Source organism: Lithobates pipiens, unplaced genomic scaffold (assembly GCF_037356315.1).
Source record: "Lithobates pipiens isolate NorthernLeopardFrog02 unplaced genomic scaffold, aLitPip1_a1.2 Scaffold_3, whole genome shotgun sequence".
Lineage (NCBI taxonomy): Eukaryota > Metazoa > Chordata > Amphibia > Anura > Ranidae > Lithobates > Lithobates pipiens.
In genome coordinates, this window is record NW_027507790.1 from 248,039,807 (window position 1) to 248,057,336 (window position 17,530).

General features: G+C 45.0%; 1 protein-coding gene across 1 annotated transcript; it reads left to right on the forward strand.

Annotated features, from left to right (window-relative positions):
- Positions 1-277: 277 nt before the first annotated feature.
- On the forward strand, positions 278-13,478 carry MEX3C (mex-3 RNA binding family member C). The gene is made up of 2 exons (XM_077462999.1): positions 278-641; positions 10,533-13,478. The coding sequence occupies exons 1-2, from the start codon at positions 428-430 to the stop codon at positions 11,717-11,719; spliced, it is 1,401 nt and encodes a 466-aa protein (XP_077319125.1). The 5' UTR covers positions 278-427; the 3' UTR covers positions 11,720-13,478.
- The last annotated feature ends 4,052 nt before the right edge of the window (positions 13,479-17,530 follow it).

The following is a 17,530-nucleotide window of genomic DNA, read 5'->3' on the forward strand; positions in this document are numbered from 1 at the left end:
CACGTGACCCTCTAAGACGCCCTGCAGCACCAGCTCAGCCGGTGACCTGGCTCAACTCCGCAGCCGTGACGTCAGCCCGTCCCAGCCCCGCCCCTTCAATCACACGCTTCCTTTTTCTTTCACCTCCCTGCTTTTCACAGACGGCCACGCCCCTCGTGTGATTGACACCCTGGAGCGGCCAATCACAGCTTGGAAACGATTTTTTTTCTCCCCTCTGCGCGCGACGCGGCCAATAGGCCGCCGGCTCGGTCCGTAAGTGGGCGGGGACTAGGGGCGTGTCCTGCCGGGTCGGGAAACAAAGAAGAAAAATAGAGGGAGTGTGAAGGAAGAGAAAAGTGGAGCGGGCGGCCTGTGCTGTGCCTGGGGAGAGGCCGGTGCGGGCGGGCACATCGATGAGGTGATCTGGAGGAGCCGCTCTGACATCGCCATGCCGAGCGGAGGGGTGAGCGCGGCCTCCTGGAGCCCCGAGCTGGAGGAGATCCGGGTGAGGCTGGCGGCACTCGGCTCTGAGGAGGAGGACGACGACGACAGGCCGGGAGAGGACGGGGTACCGCCAGCCGTGCGCCGGAAGAGCGTCAACACCAACGAGCTGGTCCCGGTACCGAGCTCCGAGCATGTGGCCGAGATCGTGGGCCGGCAGGGTGAGTGTACGGGGGAGGAATGAGCCCTACCGGGAGGGGGCGCCATAGAGGAGCCGGGGGGAGATAATCACCCTCTCCATCTTCACCTCTAGGGGGCAGTGAGGGGCGGAGGGGCATCTGGAGAGGATTTGGGGAGCAGATGAATGAAGAGATCAGCTGTGTCCCTCCGATCCCCTTCTACCCAATATCCCTGTATGGGAGCTGCCAGTCATCTCTGATCACCGCCATAGTATAATGTCACCAGACAAGTGTCCGCCCCCCCCCATCATCTCCGCCACGAGCCCCAGTGTCCCACGTGATCGCCACAACCGTGGCCCCCAATAGCCGACGCCGCGAGCAACAGTGGTCCCCTGATCACCAACCCTGCGAGCCACAGTGTCCTCCGATCGCCTCCGCCACTGTTCCACTTGAGCACCACAACAGTGTCCACCGATCGCCAACGCCACAAGCCCCAGTGTCCCACATGATCGCCACAACAGTGGCCCCTGATGGCCGACACTGCAAGCCACTGTGTCCCACTTGATCGCCACAACCATGGCCCCCAATTGTCAATGCCATGAGCCACAGTGTCCCCCTTGATCACCGCCACAGTGTCCCCCTTGATCGCCAATGCTGTGAGCCACAGTGTCCTCCGATCGCCTCCGCTAGTGTCCTCATTGATCACCACAACAGTGGCCCTCTGGTCGCCAACGCTGCGAGCCACAGTGTCCCCCTGGTCACCAACGCCAGTGTCCCCCTGATCACCACAACAGTGTCCCCCGATCGCCAACTCCACGAGCCACAGTGTCCCCCTTGGTCACCACAACAGCGTCCCCTGATCGCCAAAGCCGCGAGCCACAGCGTTCTCTATTCGCTTCTGCCAGTGCCCCCCCCCCCTTGATCACCACAATGGTGTCTCCTGATCGCCAGTACCTCTGCAACAGTGTCCCCCTTGACTGCCACAACAGTGTCCTCCTGATAGCTGTCGCAGCTGCCACAATGGCCCCTGACTGCTGATTCAAGCAGCTATAGTGTCCCCCAATGCTGCGAGCCACCATGTATCCTGATCGCCTCTGCCACGAGCCACGGTGGCCCCCAATCGCCGATGCCACAACAGTGTCTCCCGATCTCCACCGCAAAGAGCCAGAGTGTGCTCCAAATGTGCAATGTGGCCATCGAAGTGTTTGCTTTTCCAAAATGGGGTAATTTTATGGGGTGTTTTCTATTGTCCTGGTGCTCCCAGGGCCTCCAGAAATTATATATATATATATATATATATATATATATATAACATGTGAAAAAAATTATATAACGTACACCCAAAAGTATATGGGTGTAACAATACACATATAATATCAACAGTCCACCAAAAAAACATATAAAAATGATACAAACAATACCCCACAGTGACAACATGAAAAGTTTGTTTTAAAATCTTTACAAATGTATTAAAAATAAAAAATCCCCTGTATATAAGTATTCACAGCCTTCACCGTGACCTCAAAATTTGAGCTCAGGTGTATCCTATTTCCACTGATCATCCTTGAGATATTTCTACAACTTCATTGGCCTCCACCAGTGGTACATTTGGGTGGTTGGACATGATTTGGAAAGGCACCCACCTGTCTATATTAAGTCTAACAGTGCGTGTCAGAGCACAAACCAAGCCATGAAGTCCAAGGAATTGTCTGTAGTCCTCTGAGACAGCGTTGTGTGGAGGCACAGATCTGGGGAAGGGTACAGAAAAATGTCTGCAGCATTGAAGGTCCCAATGAGCACAGTGGCCTCCATCGTTATTATTAATTGTTTACGTAGCGCTTTACAACTTGAGTGTAGACAGTCCAAATACAATACAGTAGGAATCGGAGGGCCCTGCTCCTTCGAGCTTACAATCTAAGAGGGAAGGTCAAGAGATATAAGAGGTAATAACTGGGTGATGTGCTGATTTGAGAAGATAATTGTACAGTTGTTAGGTGGGGGCCAGATGGGCTTCTTTGAAGAGATGAGTTTTCAGGGATCGTCTGAAAGTGGATGGAGTAGGAGAAAATCTGACAGATTGGGGTAGAGCATTCCAGAGGATGGGAGAGTCCCCATCATCTGTAATTGGATGAAGTTTGGAATCACCAGGACTCTTCCTAGAGCGGCTGCCCAGCCAAACTGAATGTTTGGAGGAGAAGGACCTTAGTCAGGGAGGTGACCAAAAACCTGGTGGTCACAGTGACAGAGCTCCAGTGTTTCTCTGTGGAGAGAGGAGAACCCTCCAGAAGAACAACCATCTCTGCAGCTCTCCACCAATCAGGCCTGTATGGTAGCGTTGCCAGGCAGAAGCCACTCCTCCGTAAAAAGCACATGACGGCCTGCCTGGTATTTGCCAAAATACACCTGAAGGACTCTCAGACCATGGGAAACTAAATTCTCTGGTCTGATGAAATAAAGATTGAACTCTTTGGCCTGAATGGCAAGCGTCGTGTCTGGAGGAAACCAGGTACCGCTCATCACCCGGCCAACACCATCCCTACAGTGAAGCCCGGTGGTGGCAGCATCATCCTGTGGGGATGTTTTTAAGTGACAGGAACTGGGAGACTAGTCAGGATCAGGGGGGAAAGATGAATGCAGCAATGTACAGTCCTTGATGAAAACCTGCTCTGGGGCAGAGGATTCATCTTCAGGACAACTAACCACACAGCCAAGATAACAAAGGAGTAGCTACGGGATAACTCTGAATGTCCTTAAGTGACCCAGACTTCAACATCTCCCTGAGAGATTTAACAATTGCTGTGCACCGACGCTCCCCATCCAACCTGATGGCGCTTGAGAGGTTCTGCAGAGAAGAATGGGAGAAACTGCCCAAAAATAGGTGTGCCGAGCTTGTAGCATCATACTCAAAAAGACTTGAGGCTGTAATTGGTGCCAAAGATGCTTCAACAAAGTATTGAGCAAAGGCTGTGAATACTTCTGTACTTTCCTACAGACTAAATAATATACACTGATTTGGGTTATTTTCATCAAAGAAATGTAGCCGAATACACTTTGGTCTAAATGTGTAAAAGATTATTTCTTTGCAAGATTTAATAAAAGAAATGATATGCAAAAAAATTCTATCAAAAATGTTGTACAAAACACCCCAATGGTGATTAAATACCACCAAAAGAAAGCTCTAGCTGTCTCCATATGTTAAAATTTCTGATGTGTCCAGTGTTGCATGACCACACAATTGTCGTCATTCGAAGTGTGATAGTGCTGAGAATTGGCCTGGGCAGGAAGGGAGTGAAAGTGTCTGGTACTGAGGTGGTTGAATGGAACCCTGCTACAACTGCGCGGTGGTTCACCTTTTTAGGGTTAAAACAGGCAGGGAGGAAGGGAAGAGTCACATGCCAGCTGCCTGTCAACCACCCTTTGAAAAGCAATTTAATGCAAGGTCTGTCATGTGTGAGAAGGTTTGGAGGGTGGCGCTGGTGAATAGGTGGGTTGGGTTGGAGGGTGGCGCTAGTGAAGTGGCAGGTTGGGTTGGAGGGTGGCGCTAGTGAAGTGGCAGGTTGGGTTGGATGGCGGCGCTGGTGAATAGGCAGGTTGGGTTGGATGGTGGCGCTGGTGAATAGGCAGGTTGGAGGGTGGCGCTGGTGAATAGGCAGGTTGGAGGGTGGCGCTGGTGAATAGGCAGGTTGGGTTGGAGGGTGGCGCTGGTGAATAGGCAGGTTGGGTTGGAGGGTGGCGCTGGTGAATAGGCAGGTTGGGTTGGAGGGTGGCGCTGGTGAATAGGCAGGTTGGGTTGGAGGGTGGCGCTGGTGAATAGGCAGGTTGGGTTGGAGGGTGGCGCTGGTTCTGGTGCAGTTTGGACCTTTTGATGTTAAAGGGCAGCTTTTCAGCATAAGACCAAGTAATGGGCTGCTCCAAAACCCACAGGTATCCACTAGGTGAAAATAAGACAAATGGGGGGGAGCTGCAGGATTTTCTATGGTAAGTGCAGCTTTCAAAAATGTATTTATTTTTCTAAGCGTTTTCGTTAGCTGTTGCCCACTAATGGTGCAAAATGCAGATTTTTGTGCAGCTATTGAATTTTAATCGGACATGTTGGAAATTTTTGGAAAAACCTAGCAATTTTCTAATCAATGATGGGAGAATCAAGTGGGAATTGTAATTGAAAAATAAACGTGCATGATCACAATAAGATTCCTGGCCATATTCTTTTTCTGTAGCAAGCTAAGGTGAAATGAAAAGCTTGGTTGGTCAAATTTTGAAATCGGGTTACAAAATGCACGCAACTTCACAGCAAGTATATACGGGTTTTATTTTTATTTATTTATTTTTGGCAATACAGCACTGTTACTTTAGCTGACAATTGCGCGGTCGTGCAACATTGTACCCAAATAAAATTGTCCTTTTTCCCACAAATAGAGATTTCTTTTGGTGGCACTTGATCACCTCTGTGGTTTTTAATTATTGCATCGCTGCTCTGCATGACACATGAGGAGGAGGACTCTGACTGGGGTGCACCAGGATGACACCCCCTGCAATGTGCTTGACACCCAGGGCGGACCACCCCTTTTCAGTGCCATTATCGGCACCTTCTTTTTCTTTTGGCTGAATGCAAAAAACTATTTTCAGCCAATAGGTTTCGGCGGCTGAAAATGTTGGTGCACCTCCTAAATACTGATACATTTCTTTGGTGTATAATTGGTCTGTGTGTGAGTCCACAAACTGGGGTGTGTGTGTGTGTGTGTGTTAAAAGTAGACAGTCTGAGGATTTTTTTTTTTATATATATATACGGTCACCAGTACAGCACATCATATACCTGGTGTGGTGGTGAGCATGGATACTGATGATGGTATGTAAAGTGAAAAAAATATTCAAATTGTTTTTTAAATTTAAAAAAAAAAGTGATTTTAGTGTGTGTGTGTGTGTGTGTGTGTTTTTTATTTTTTTACGTTCTCCTGAGCTAATTTCCCCCCGGGGGGGGGGGGGGGGTGATATTTGCATGGAATTTGTACATGCCGTCATTATTTTGGTGGGATTCCCCCGGGTGGCGTAAAATTATACCTCACCGAGACATCATAACACTGAGGCAGCATTTACTGTTCTCAGGAACTGGAGGGTGTGCCGGTGCTGTGAGATTGTCAGTGATGGGGCTGTTTTGTTATATTAGAAGTAGGAAAAATACAGAAGTGTCACGTCTCAAACCACCCAAAAATCAACCACAAAATCTGGCTGTCACATAATACCCTTTTTATTGTTTGAGAAGGTTAAAGTACACTTTATTTTTTTTTTTTAAAGATTGGCTTTTCTGTCTGCACCCTTTACAGGGGTAGATGAAGAATGGAAAGGATTGGTCCACTGTGTACAAAAAGTAATAAGTGCCACAGCATTGATTTATGATTGTGCGTTTTTAATAATTTTTGCAGCAAAGCCATCAGGTATTCGGACGGTTTGGTTTTTGGGGATGGTGTATCAGGCCGTGCTTTGTTACACCCTAAATATGGGTGTAACGCATAACGTGGTCTAAAATGCAGACTCGGTCTTTAACCCTTTTGTTGGCACCAGTGTATGTTGTATGTCATCAGCAGGGGGGCTCTCCTCCCCTCCTCCGACAAGCTGACTGTCAGCTATCTGCTTGAATTGATCAGTTGGCTGTTCAGACACGCATCAGAAACATTCAGATCTCTCCCCCCCCCCCCCCCCCCCAAAATTCCTAGATGCAGCAAACCACTGAACGCTAGCGGGAGTGCTTACAATGATCAGCTGTTCGTCAGGGCTCAAGAAATCCCAGGGGGCCGGGTCGCCATGGTGATTAGAAATTGCATCCTGGGCCTGTCACCCAAATGCTTCCTCACACCCTGCATGCCTTTTTGTATTTGGCCCACTTCAATACTGGGCATTTTCACCCCCCCCCCCCCTTTCCTGCCCAGGCCAATTTTCAGCTTTCAGCGCTGTCACACTTTGACATTTGCACAAATAGATATTTCTTTTGGTGGTATTTGATCACCTCTGCGGTTTTTATTTTTTGCGCTATTAACAAAAAAAGAGCAACAATTTTGAAAAAAACACTATTTTTGCTATAATATCCCAATAAAAAAAAAAAAAATCCCCAGTTTAGGCCGATATGTATTCTACATATTTTTGGTTAAAAAAAATTTGCAATAAGTGTTCTGGTTTGTTATAGCGCCTACAATATAGGGGGTAGATTTGTCATTTTTATTATTTACTACTAATGGTGGCAAGGGTGGGGTTTTTTTTTTTTTTTTTTTTTTTCGTGACTAACATTGCGGTGGGCAGATCGGACACTTGACACACTTTTGGGACCATTGACACTTATAAAGCGATCAGTGCTATAAAAATGGACTGATTTACTGTATAAATGTAACTGGTAGGGAAGGGGTTAAATGTGTCCTAGGGAGTGATTCTAACTGGGGGGAGGGGGGGAGACTGATCGGTGTTCCTATATACAAGGAATATACGATCAGTTCACCTCTCCCCTGACAGCACGTGGGTCTGTGTGTTTATATATATATATATATATATATACACACACACACACACACACACTTCCTGCTCTGATGAGCAATCGTGACAGCTGGGCACGCTCATCGGGTCCCCAGTAATGCGGCGAGCAGGCGCTCTCCACAATGTTGGGAAGCCGAGGATGTCATATGACGTCCACCAGGAGCCGTCGTTTTTACTATGGTCCGGTATGGAAGTGGCTAAATGGCTGTTTTTTCTTTTTGTGTAAATGTTTATAAACGTCTATGATGACAATTTCAACGGGGGGGATTTTTGAATTGATGTCAATGCAAGAGCAATGGGTCCAGCACCGTTTAACATTGTGCACTTAGCATTTGTATGTGTGAATGGATGTGATGCGTCATTAAACGCGTACCTTTTTTAGCATATAGTTCCTGATTTAGTAGCAGCAGAGTACTTCCAAACCATGACCATACCTAGGCATCCTTTGTTCTTCTAGCCCAGGGCTCGACAAATCCCAGGCACCAGGTTGCCATGGTGAACAGAAACTACACTCTGGCGCCTGGGCTTTTGTCAGCCCATTCGCTGTTGGCACCAGAGACAGGGATGCACAATTCCTGGGACTTGTAGTGCCAGGCAGCTTACCACCCAAATATGCGGAACTGCGATGCGGGAACCTGCACTGGGATCGTGCTGCTTCCCACATCGCATATCTGTCAACCCAGGATCAAGCTCCACTACATTCAGGTGTGGACAGACCCCGCTAGGAACTATGGGGGGGGGGGGGGGGATTTGATCCTGTCCTAAGCAGAACAGAGACCTTCCTTCCTAGGCGATTCTAGCAATCCAGATCACTAATCTATTGAACTTTTCACTTCTGTGTGATGTCACTGTGTTTGCCTTGTCATAAATATTAGCAGGTTTAATGACTAATCATGAATATGTCCTCTTATCTCCGGAGTTGGAGGCATGTGACACAATTGTCGCTCATTTCTGTGACCATAAAGCTGACCGTACGTGTATAGATTTATACTGTGCGGGTGGAAGAAGATACAGTGCCTTTAAAATTTTCCACATTTTGTCGTGTTACAACCAAAAAACGTGAATGTATTTTATTGGGATTTTATGTGATAGACCAACACAAAGTGGCACATAATTGTGAAGTGGAAGGAAAACGACAAATGGTTTTCAACATTTTTTTTACAAACAAATATCTGAAAAGTGTGGGGTGCATTTGTATTCAGCCCCATTTACTCTGCTGATAACCTTAACTAAAATCTAGTGGAACCAATTGCCTTCAGAAGTCACCTAATTATTAAATGGAGTCCATCTGTATGTAATTTAATCTCTGTATCAATACAGCTGTTCTGTGAAGCCCTTAGAGGTTTGTTAGAAAACCTTGGTGAACAAACTGCAAGCCCAAGGAACACACCAGACAGGTCAGGAGGGATAAAGTTGTGGATAAGTTTAAAACATTTCTTAGCCCCCAAATTTTTTTTGTAGATTCTGGTCCCTTAAAGCAGATTACACAGCACTTGTGCTTTATCTGCCCCCTCTAAACTGTTTAAAAAAAAAAAAAAACTAAGCCTACCACTTCCTGTATGCCCACGATAAACAGACCACAATAACGAGGGCTGCTCCGCCCTGCTTACTGTGGTCAAAGTGCCTCCCTCTGTGACAGGCTGCCCTGCTCCTCTCTTCTCCCCCCCTCGTGCCTGTCATTCTCCGTAAAATAAACTAGCAAAATTGTCACTGCCAGTCTCTCATTTTTTGTTTTAAAAAACGAGTTCTGTAAATACCTAATTTCCGCTGTCTTCAGGCCGGTCACGTGACTTGCAGGTGCTTTACAGCTACGAGACAGAGCTTCTACGGAGGAGATGAGCCTCCATGTGATCTCCCCAGCTGACATCAGAGGGAGATCACAGCCTGCCTCAAAAGCAATGTATCGGATCTGGAAAGCGGGCGCGAGCCATGTGACCTGGCTGAAGGCAGCTGATATTTGATATTTACCGTGCTTGGGTTTTTATTTTTATTTTTTTTAACGAATGACAGTGTGCTATGCTGACCTCCAAAAGAGGGTCTGGTATAGATGGGTTAAACCCTTTTAAAACGGGGTTGGGTTAAAAAAAAAATCCCAAGCTTTGAACATCTCACAGAGCACGGTTCAATCCATAATCTGAAAATGGAAAGAGTATGGCACAACTGCAAACCTACCAAGATGTAGCTGTCCACCTAAACTGACTGGCCGGGCAAGGAGAGCAATAATGAGAGAAGCAGCCAAGAGGCCCATGGGAACTCTGGAGGAGCTGCAGAGATCCACAGCTCAGGTGGAGAAACAGGACAACTATTAGTCGTGCTCTCCACAAATCTGGGCTTTATGAAAGAATGGCAAGAAGAAAGCCATTGTTGAATGAAAGCCGTAATTCTCTCGTTTGCAGGAGGACATGTGGTGGACACGGCAAACGTGTAGAAGAAGGTGCTTTGGTCAGATGAGACCAAAGTAACTTTGTCCTAAAAAAACAGGCCCTCTGTAATGAGACATGCAGGGTCTAAAAGATCCCAGGACCAGCATAGCGGGCACCATCAGATAGAGGGGAGGAAGGCACATGAACAGGCATCCGCTCTCCTTCCCATCTTCTTCCTGCCCACATGCAATGTATGAAATCGCTTTTGGGTCCTTGTTTACCGTTTCCCCAGAGAAGAATGTAATTCATTGGCAACGAGGACTCGAAAGTGATGTCGTACACATCGCTTATGGATCAGCAACAAGATAGGAAGCAGAGTTGATGTGTGTCCGCTTTCCCCCTCCCCTCTACCCTGTGACACCCGCTATGCTGGTGCTGGGTCCAAAGGTGGACAGACAGAGCCTGGGATATGTAGCGGGGGGGGGGGGGTTATTTTACCCATGTGTGTGGAAGCAATCGGGCAACAGCAGAGCTGCCCGAATGCTTCCACCTGACAGGTGAGCCCTGCTGCTTGCCCACAGCAGGGCTAATTGTACAAAAAAAAAAAATACCTGCCTGGAGCTGCATGTCCCGGGCATCCGACGATACAAATTGTGCATCCCTGCAATGGTGAATGGGCTGACAAAAGCCCACGTGCCAGGACGCAATTTCTAGTTGACCTGGCACCTGCAATCTGTAAAGCCCTGGCCTAGCTATCATGCCATTCCAACAGCTTCAATACTTTGTTTCACTAAGCAGGATCATGTATGCCAGCCAGAAATTGTCTGTTCTTGCTGTAGGTGAGTGAATGGTTATAATGAAGTCGGACTGCTAGATACTAGCGTTTGTCCAAGGTCAGCAGTGGTGGCCTGCGTTCTCTACTTGCATGTTGTATGAATGTTTTTGTTTGGTTTTTCTCCTCCTTGTAGTGTATCTGTATTCATATTTCATTTTTTTTTTTTTTTGTTAACCTTTTTTTCTTTTTTTTTTTTTTTTTTTGTATTCATCTAGGTTGTAAGATCAAGGCGCTGAGGGCGAAGACTAACACCTACATAAAGACCCCAGTCCGTGGCGAAGAACCAGTGTTTGTTGTTACTGGAAGGAAAGAAGATGTAGCGATGGCAAAAAGGGAAATCTTGTCGGCCGCGGAACACTTCTCCATGATTCGAGCATCTCGCAACAAAAACGGCCCTACAGCTGCTAGCGTTCAGTGCACTCCCAACCTTCCAGGTCAAACCACGGTACAAGTCAGAGTACCTTACCGAGTGGTTGGCCTTGTTGTCGGGCCGAAGGGAGCTACCATAAAACGTATACAGCAGCAAACCCACACCTACATCGTCACTCCGAGTCGTGACAAAGAACCAGTGTTTGAAGTCACAGGGATGCCAGAAAATGTCGACCGAGCCCGGGAGGAGATTGAAATGCACATAGCCATGCGCACTGGCAACTACATCGAGGTCAACGAAGAGAACGATTTTCACTATAACGGTACAGATGTCAGCTTTGAAGGAAACTGCTTAACTGCAACCTGGTTACATGCGCATCCATCCGCCTCAGGCCGTAACAAAATGATTTCCAACTACCGAAATGATAGCTCAAGTTCCTTGGGAAGCGGCTCAACTGATTCCTTTTTGGGAAGCAACCGGCTGGCTGACTTTAGCCCAACCAGTCCCTTTGGCGCAAGCAATTTTTGGTTCGGTGAAGCCATGCCCCCCGTTGGCTCAGAAGAACTAGCCGACGCCTCTGCCTTTGATCCGATACCATCTCCATCTGAGCCAATATGGGCGACTTTTGAGCAGGGAAATACACTCTCCGGGTACGGAAATGAAGTCACGGCAACATCTCAGCGCAGGGGCAGCATGTCCCCTACCTTCCTCGAAGGTCTGGAGTACCCAGTGGGCAGAAGCGTTAGAAGTGACCTTTCAAGCACAAATGAGGCAGGGCTTCCCATATACATCCCTGCGTTCTCCAACAGCTACTCCTCTTCCAGCGGCGGCTCCACCTCCAGTTCCCCTCCGGAGACAAGGCGCAAACACGACTGCGTCATCTGCTTCGACAACGAGGTCATAGCCGCCCTCGTTCCTTGCGGCCACAACTTCTTCTGCATGGGGTGCGCCAACAAGATCTGCCAGAAAGAGATGCCACTCTGCCCGGTTTGCCAGACGCCAGTCAACCAGGCCATACAAATACATTCTTAAACTATTTTTGTTGTGTTTTTTTTTTTTTTCTTTGTTTTTCCAACAAGCACTCTACAGTAGTCTTCCTCTTAATGTATCTTAGCATATATAAAGGCCAGTCTGGCTATATTAAAAAAATAAATAAACTTTGCTGCTACCAACTAATGTTAAAAGATTCTGCATGCCCTTTCTGACTTTAGCTGATTTTCAGTCAGTTGGCAAAGATTCTTCCTGATGTTGGTATATACAATGTATGATGAATTTTAATTTTTACAGGTAGTTAACATGAAAACGAAAAATTATGTTTACATAGGTTGAAATTCAATCACCTTTTTTCCGTTTTCTAGAATCCTTTTCACTACCTTTTTTTTTTTTTTTTTTTTTTTAAGCCCAAAACAAGAAAAATAGAAATTTCAGTTTATATATAAACCCGTTTTTGGGAGGGGGGGTCATTAAAAAAAAAAAAACAACCCTGCAGTATTGGCAGACGGGGGTGGATTTTGTTGTACATCACTGTTCAGAATATGAAACACTACCACAAAATCTATTCTATTTTCAGGTTGGAACTGTCCATATGTCAGTCTGCGCTTTTTTTTTTTTTTTTTAGAAAACTCTGAATTTCATTTATTTAAAGAAAAACAAAGCTTTACAATGCACAAACAGGCTAATTGGGAATATTTATATTCCTATTAGTCTAATCAAGTTATTAATATATTATTTTAGGAAAATTATATTGTAAATGTGAATACTTTTTTAATTGAGCCAGCCATGACTTGAACATTTTAGTTAACCAAGGGAAAGGCTGGTCTACATTTTACCAAAATTTGAGAAGGGTGTACGATGACACTCGTAATTTAAAGTATCGTCATGTACTTTAGATCTCGTGCAGGTAGGGGAGGGGCGGGGGGGTATAGTTTTAATTATATATATATTTTTTTTTTTTCTTATTTTTGCATTTCAAATCTTCAACCTGTGGATTTATTTAGTTAAATCTTCCAGTCTGGTTTTTAAAAACACATAAAATATGCAGGAAAAAAAAACCTAAGGAATTTTTCTAATATTTTTGAAACCTTTTCTCAGAGTTCCAAAAAAACTTTATTATTTTTTTTTTCTTTTCTTTTCCACAAGAACACAAAACTGAAAACTGCAAGTCTGTGTACTGACTGAGAGATAAATCTTTATTTTTTATTTCCACTTGAAGTTACATTTCGTAAATATATATTAAAAGTTTACAAACTTAGTTTTTTTTTTATTTTTCGTTATAAAAAAAATTGCCTTGATGGCATATTATATTATATATTAAAGAAAAAAAAAATTAAAAACAGATGCTCATTGCTTGTAGAATAGTTTACGTCAGTATTGAAAACTTTTAGCTGCCGTCTTAGCAAAGTTCGCACGAACATAACGCCAAGCATGTATTTTTATATATTAATATTGCATTGTACACCTCGACTAACAAGCCAAGGAGTTATAATCTATACCTTAGATGCGTGTACCATTTATATTAACTACAAATGTTAGTATCAAAAACTATTAATATAGTTTTAGTATTGCTAATTTTACTACACTTTTGTTATGTATATGTAGGGAAGTCATAGGGATTATAAATTCAGTTTGAGTAAAGGTTAAACAAAAAAAAAAAAAAAACATATATTTTATGATACAGGGCCTTTAACTTATTATGGCCAAAGCACTGATATATATTTGCTGTAAAGAGAATTATAAGAGTTTTATTTTTTTGGATATTAAACGTTAATAAAGACATGTTTCCATTAACTTATACTTGAGACAATTTATTGTGTTTTTGCATGATGGAGTTCTAGAATGTTTGAATAACTTGTTGAAGACTAAAGCCTCATACACATGATGGGATTGTCTGAAAGACTGCTGTCCTAAAATCTTACCGTTAGTGTGCTCCTTTTTGACAATTGTTGTCTAACTTTTGGCCGACCAAATGTTGGATGACAAGCTAGTAAATTTTCAGTTGACAACGGTCTGTTGTCAGATTTTCGTATGGTCAGTACAGAAGTCCATCACCCACAAGTCGAAAGTACAAACGTGCATTCTTGGAATCGATGCTCACCAAACACGAAAGTAGCAGAAGGGGCCCAAAGGGTGCCGTTCAAAAGCTGAAATTCCTCGTAGTACCTCACTACGTTCGTCTTTGTTGCACGACAATTTTGCACTGCTCGTATGCAAGACAAGATCCTGGCACACACCCTTTTGACAAAAATCAGACACTCTGTTGGATGACAATCGCATCGTGTGTACGAGGCTTTGGGGTTTACTATAACTGGTCTCTCCGATTCCTCTTATGTTGACTTGTATTGTAACCAATGTCTACCTTCATTTTGTAAAGTGATAAGCTATATAAATCCTGTAAGATAAGTGCACACAGAATCTTGTGCATAGTAACAATCCGCTTGTAGGTTTTATTTAACCACCTCCCACCCGCCCTATAGCCGAATGACGGCCGTAGAGCAGGCGGGTTCCTTCGAGCGGTCGTCCCTGGACGTCCTTGTTTTTACTTCCGCATCGCGGAAGTTTTGTATTCGCCGTGTCTCCCGGAGACAGGCAAACATAGATCGCTGTGAACGGCCAATCAAAGCGGCCGTTCACAGCGCGATCGCAGCTGCCAATGGGAGATGATCTTAAATGTAAACATATGAGTTCTCCCATTGCCGTGTCTCTCCCTCCTCACACAGAGACAGCGTGAGGAGGGAGAGGATCTGTGAGTGACATATTTTTACCTTGACTAAAATCTGTCAGCGTCAGTGCCATCCGTCAGTGCCACCTGCCAGTGCCATCTGCCAGCCCCATTTGCCAGAGCAAATAGCCAGCACCATCTGCCAGTGCGCCTCTGTATGTGGCCAGGCTGTGTAAAAGTCTCACACATTTGGTATCGTTATACTCAGGAGGAGTAGTAGAACATATTTTGGGGTGTCATTTTTGCTATGTACATGCTATGTGTTGGAAATATTTTATAAATGGACAACTTTGCGTAAAAAAAAAAAAAGTGTTTTCATTTTTTTCTCCACATTTTCCCAAAACTTCTGGGGAAAAAAATGAACCATTCAAACGACTCAATATGCCTCATAGATTATACGTTGGGGTGTTAGCTTTCCAAAATGGGGTCACTTTGTGGGCATTTCCATTGCCCTGGTGCTCCAGGGCCTTCAAAAATGTAATAGGTGGTTGAGAAATGAAATGTGTAATTTATGCTCCTAGAACGCCTGATGGTGCTATTTCAATATTGGGCCTCTGTATGTGGCCAGGCTTTGTAAAAGTCTCACACATTTGGTATCGTAATACTCAGAAGGAGTAGCAGAACGTATTTTGGGGTGTCATTTGTGGTATACACATGCCATGTGAGAGAAATAACCTATTACATTGAAAATTTTGTGAGGGGAAAAAAAAAATCTTCATTTTGCAAAGAATTGTGGGAAAAAGATGACAACATCAAAAACCTCACCATGCATCTTAGTAAATACCTTGGAATGTCTACTTTCAAAAAAGGGGTCATTTGGGCGGTATTTGTACTTTCCTGGCTTGTTCTGGTCGCAAGAAATGAGATAGGCCACCAGTACATCAGATGTGATCAATTTTTTATGATTCGCGCCACGGCTTGTAGACTCTCTAACTTTCACAAAGACCAAATAATATCCACTAATTTGGGTTATTTTTACCAAAGATATGTAGCAGTATAAATTGTGGCCAAAATTTATGAAAAAAAAATTATAATTTGCAAAATTTTATCACAGAAACAAAGAAATATGCGGTTTTTTTTTTCAAAATTTTCGGTCTTTTTTTTTTTTTTTCATTTATAGCGCAAAAAATAAAAACCCCAGAGGTGATCAAATACCACCAAAAGAAAGCTCTATTTGTGGGAAAAAAAGGACACAAAATTCATTTGGGTACAGTGTTGCATGACTGAGTAATTGTCATTCAAAGTGTGAGAGCACCAAAAGCTGAAAATTGGTCTGGGCAGGAAGGGTGTTTAAGTGCCCAGTAAGCAAGTGGTTAAGCTCAAGTTGGTTACTTTGCATGTGGAAGCAAAGTAATTGTAGAGTAGTTGGGCAATAGAGAACCTGTTGCATTGCACTGAATTGGACACGGGGGCAGGCTTGGTTTAAGGGCTTGTTTGCACCACGTCCAGTGACCTGCCCCCTCCCCCCCTTCTATACCCATGCTGCTTTTTTTTTTTATTTTATTTTTATTTTTTTTATGTTTACCCACTAACGAAATGATCAGTCTAGAAGTTTAAGGTAGGTGTTTTATTTTAACAGCGAGAGACAGAATACCAACAAAGATATCCAAAAAAAAGCATTTCAAAAAGTTCAAAATCGATTCGCATTATAATAAGTGAGATCATTATTTGATCCCCCCCCCCCCCCCCCCCCAATCCGGTAGATTTATGGCTCCCATGTGTCTTCTATACAGGTAACAAGCTGAGATTAGGAGCACTCTCAAAGGGACTGCTCCTAATCTCAGCTTGTTACCTGTATGAAAGACACCTGTCCTCAGAATTAATCGATCAGATTCCAATCTTTCCATCACGGCCAAGACCAAAGAGCTTTCCAAGGATGTCAGGGACCAGATTGTAGACCTACACAAGGCTGGAATGGGCTACAAGGCCATCGCCAAGCAGCTTGTTGAGAGGATGAGAACAGTTGGTGTGATTATTCGCAAATGGAAGAAACGCAAAATAACTGCATCTCTCCCTCGGTCTGGGGCTCCATCCAAGATCTCACCTCTGTGGAGTTTCAATGATCGTGAGGACGGTGAGAAATCAGCCCAGAACTATATGGGAGAATCTTGTCCATGATATCAAGGCACCTGGGACCATAGTCGCCAAGAAAACGATTTGTAACACGTACCATGAAGGACTGAATTCCTGCAGTGCCGCAAGGTCCCTCTGCTCAAGAAAGCACATGTACAGGCCCATCTGAAGTTTGCTAATGAACATCTGAATGATTCAGAGGAGAACTGGGTCAAAGTGTTGTAGTTGGCTGAGACCAAAATCAAGCTCTTTGGCATCAACTCAACATGTTTTGAGGAGAAGGAATGCCTATGACCCCAAGAAGACCATTCCCACCACCAAACATGAAGGTGGAAACAATATGCTTTCTCTTATATTCATGGACCAACACAGCTCCTCTCTTAGCCATTGGGTTGTTATGCCCATCACTCGGAAAATACTAGGCATTGGTTGTTATACAACACTCAGAACTCTTTAGTCGCGCCCCGGGGGCGGTCCCTTAGGCAACAACCCTGCAGCCTGCCATGCAGTCATCAGTTTTATTTTGCCTAGTGAAGAAGGACAGGAACCCTGCGGCCCATCGGTCCGTGGTTTTTCTGCAGAAGCTTTGCTTTTTGCGCAAGATGAGTGATCCTGTGATCTGCTATCAACAGCTGGCTGGGTGACAGGCTGGATACTCTTATCCTTGTAGTCTCCCCAGTCTGGCCATCGAGCATGTGCAGACCGCAGCTACGCGCTAGGCAGGCCATGACGAAACCTCCGCTCCAGAGGTGGTTGGTGAGCTTTTATGCTCCGGGGCATACATATGACTGGGCTAATGATGTCTGATTATGCCGAGCCAGCAGCCACCCTGTACTGATCAGTGAGTGGGTCTGTGATGGAATGTCTCCCAGCTTCAAGACTGGTAAGTACAGCTCTCCCTGCCTCAGTGTGGCTGAGCAGCTGGGCATTCCCTGGGAGGTCGATTCTGGGGTCCCTTACCTCTCTGTCCCCCTCTTCCACCTGGGGATGCTGCTAAGCGGTGTGTGTCTATGCAGGGGCTCTCGGGAGGGGGGGGGGTTGCGCTGGCTAGC

Excerpts from the sequence above, each read along its gene's own strand:
- MEX3C (XM_077462999.1), top strand. The coding sequence starts at position 428 with ATGCCGAGCGGAGGGGTGAGCGCGGCCTCCTGGAGCCCCGAGCTGGAG. Across the intron at positions 642-10,532 it reads CGAGATCGTGGGCCGGCAGG|GTTGTAAGATCAAGGCGCTG; the intron begins GTGAGTGTACGG and ends GTATTCATCTAG.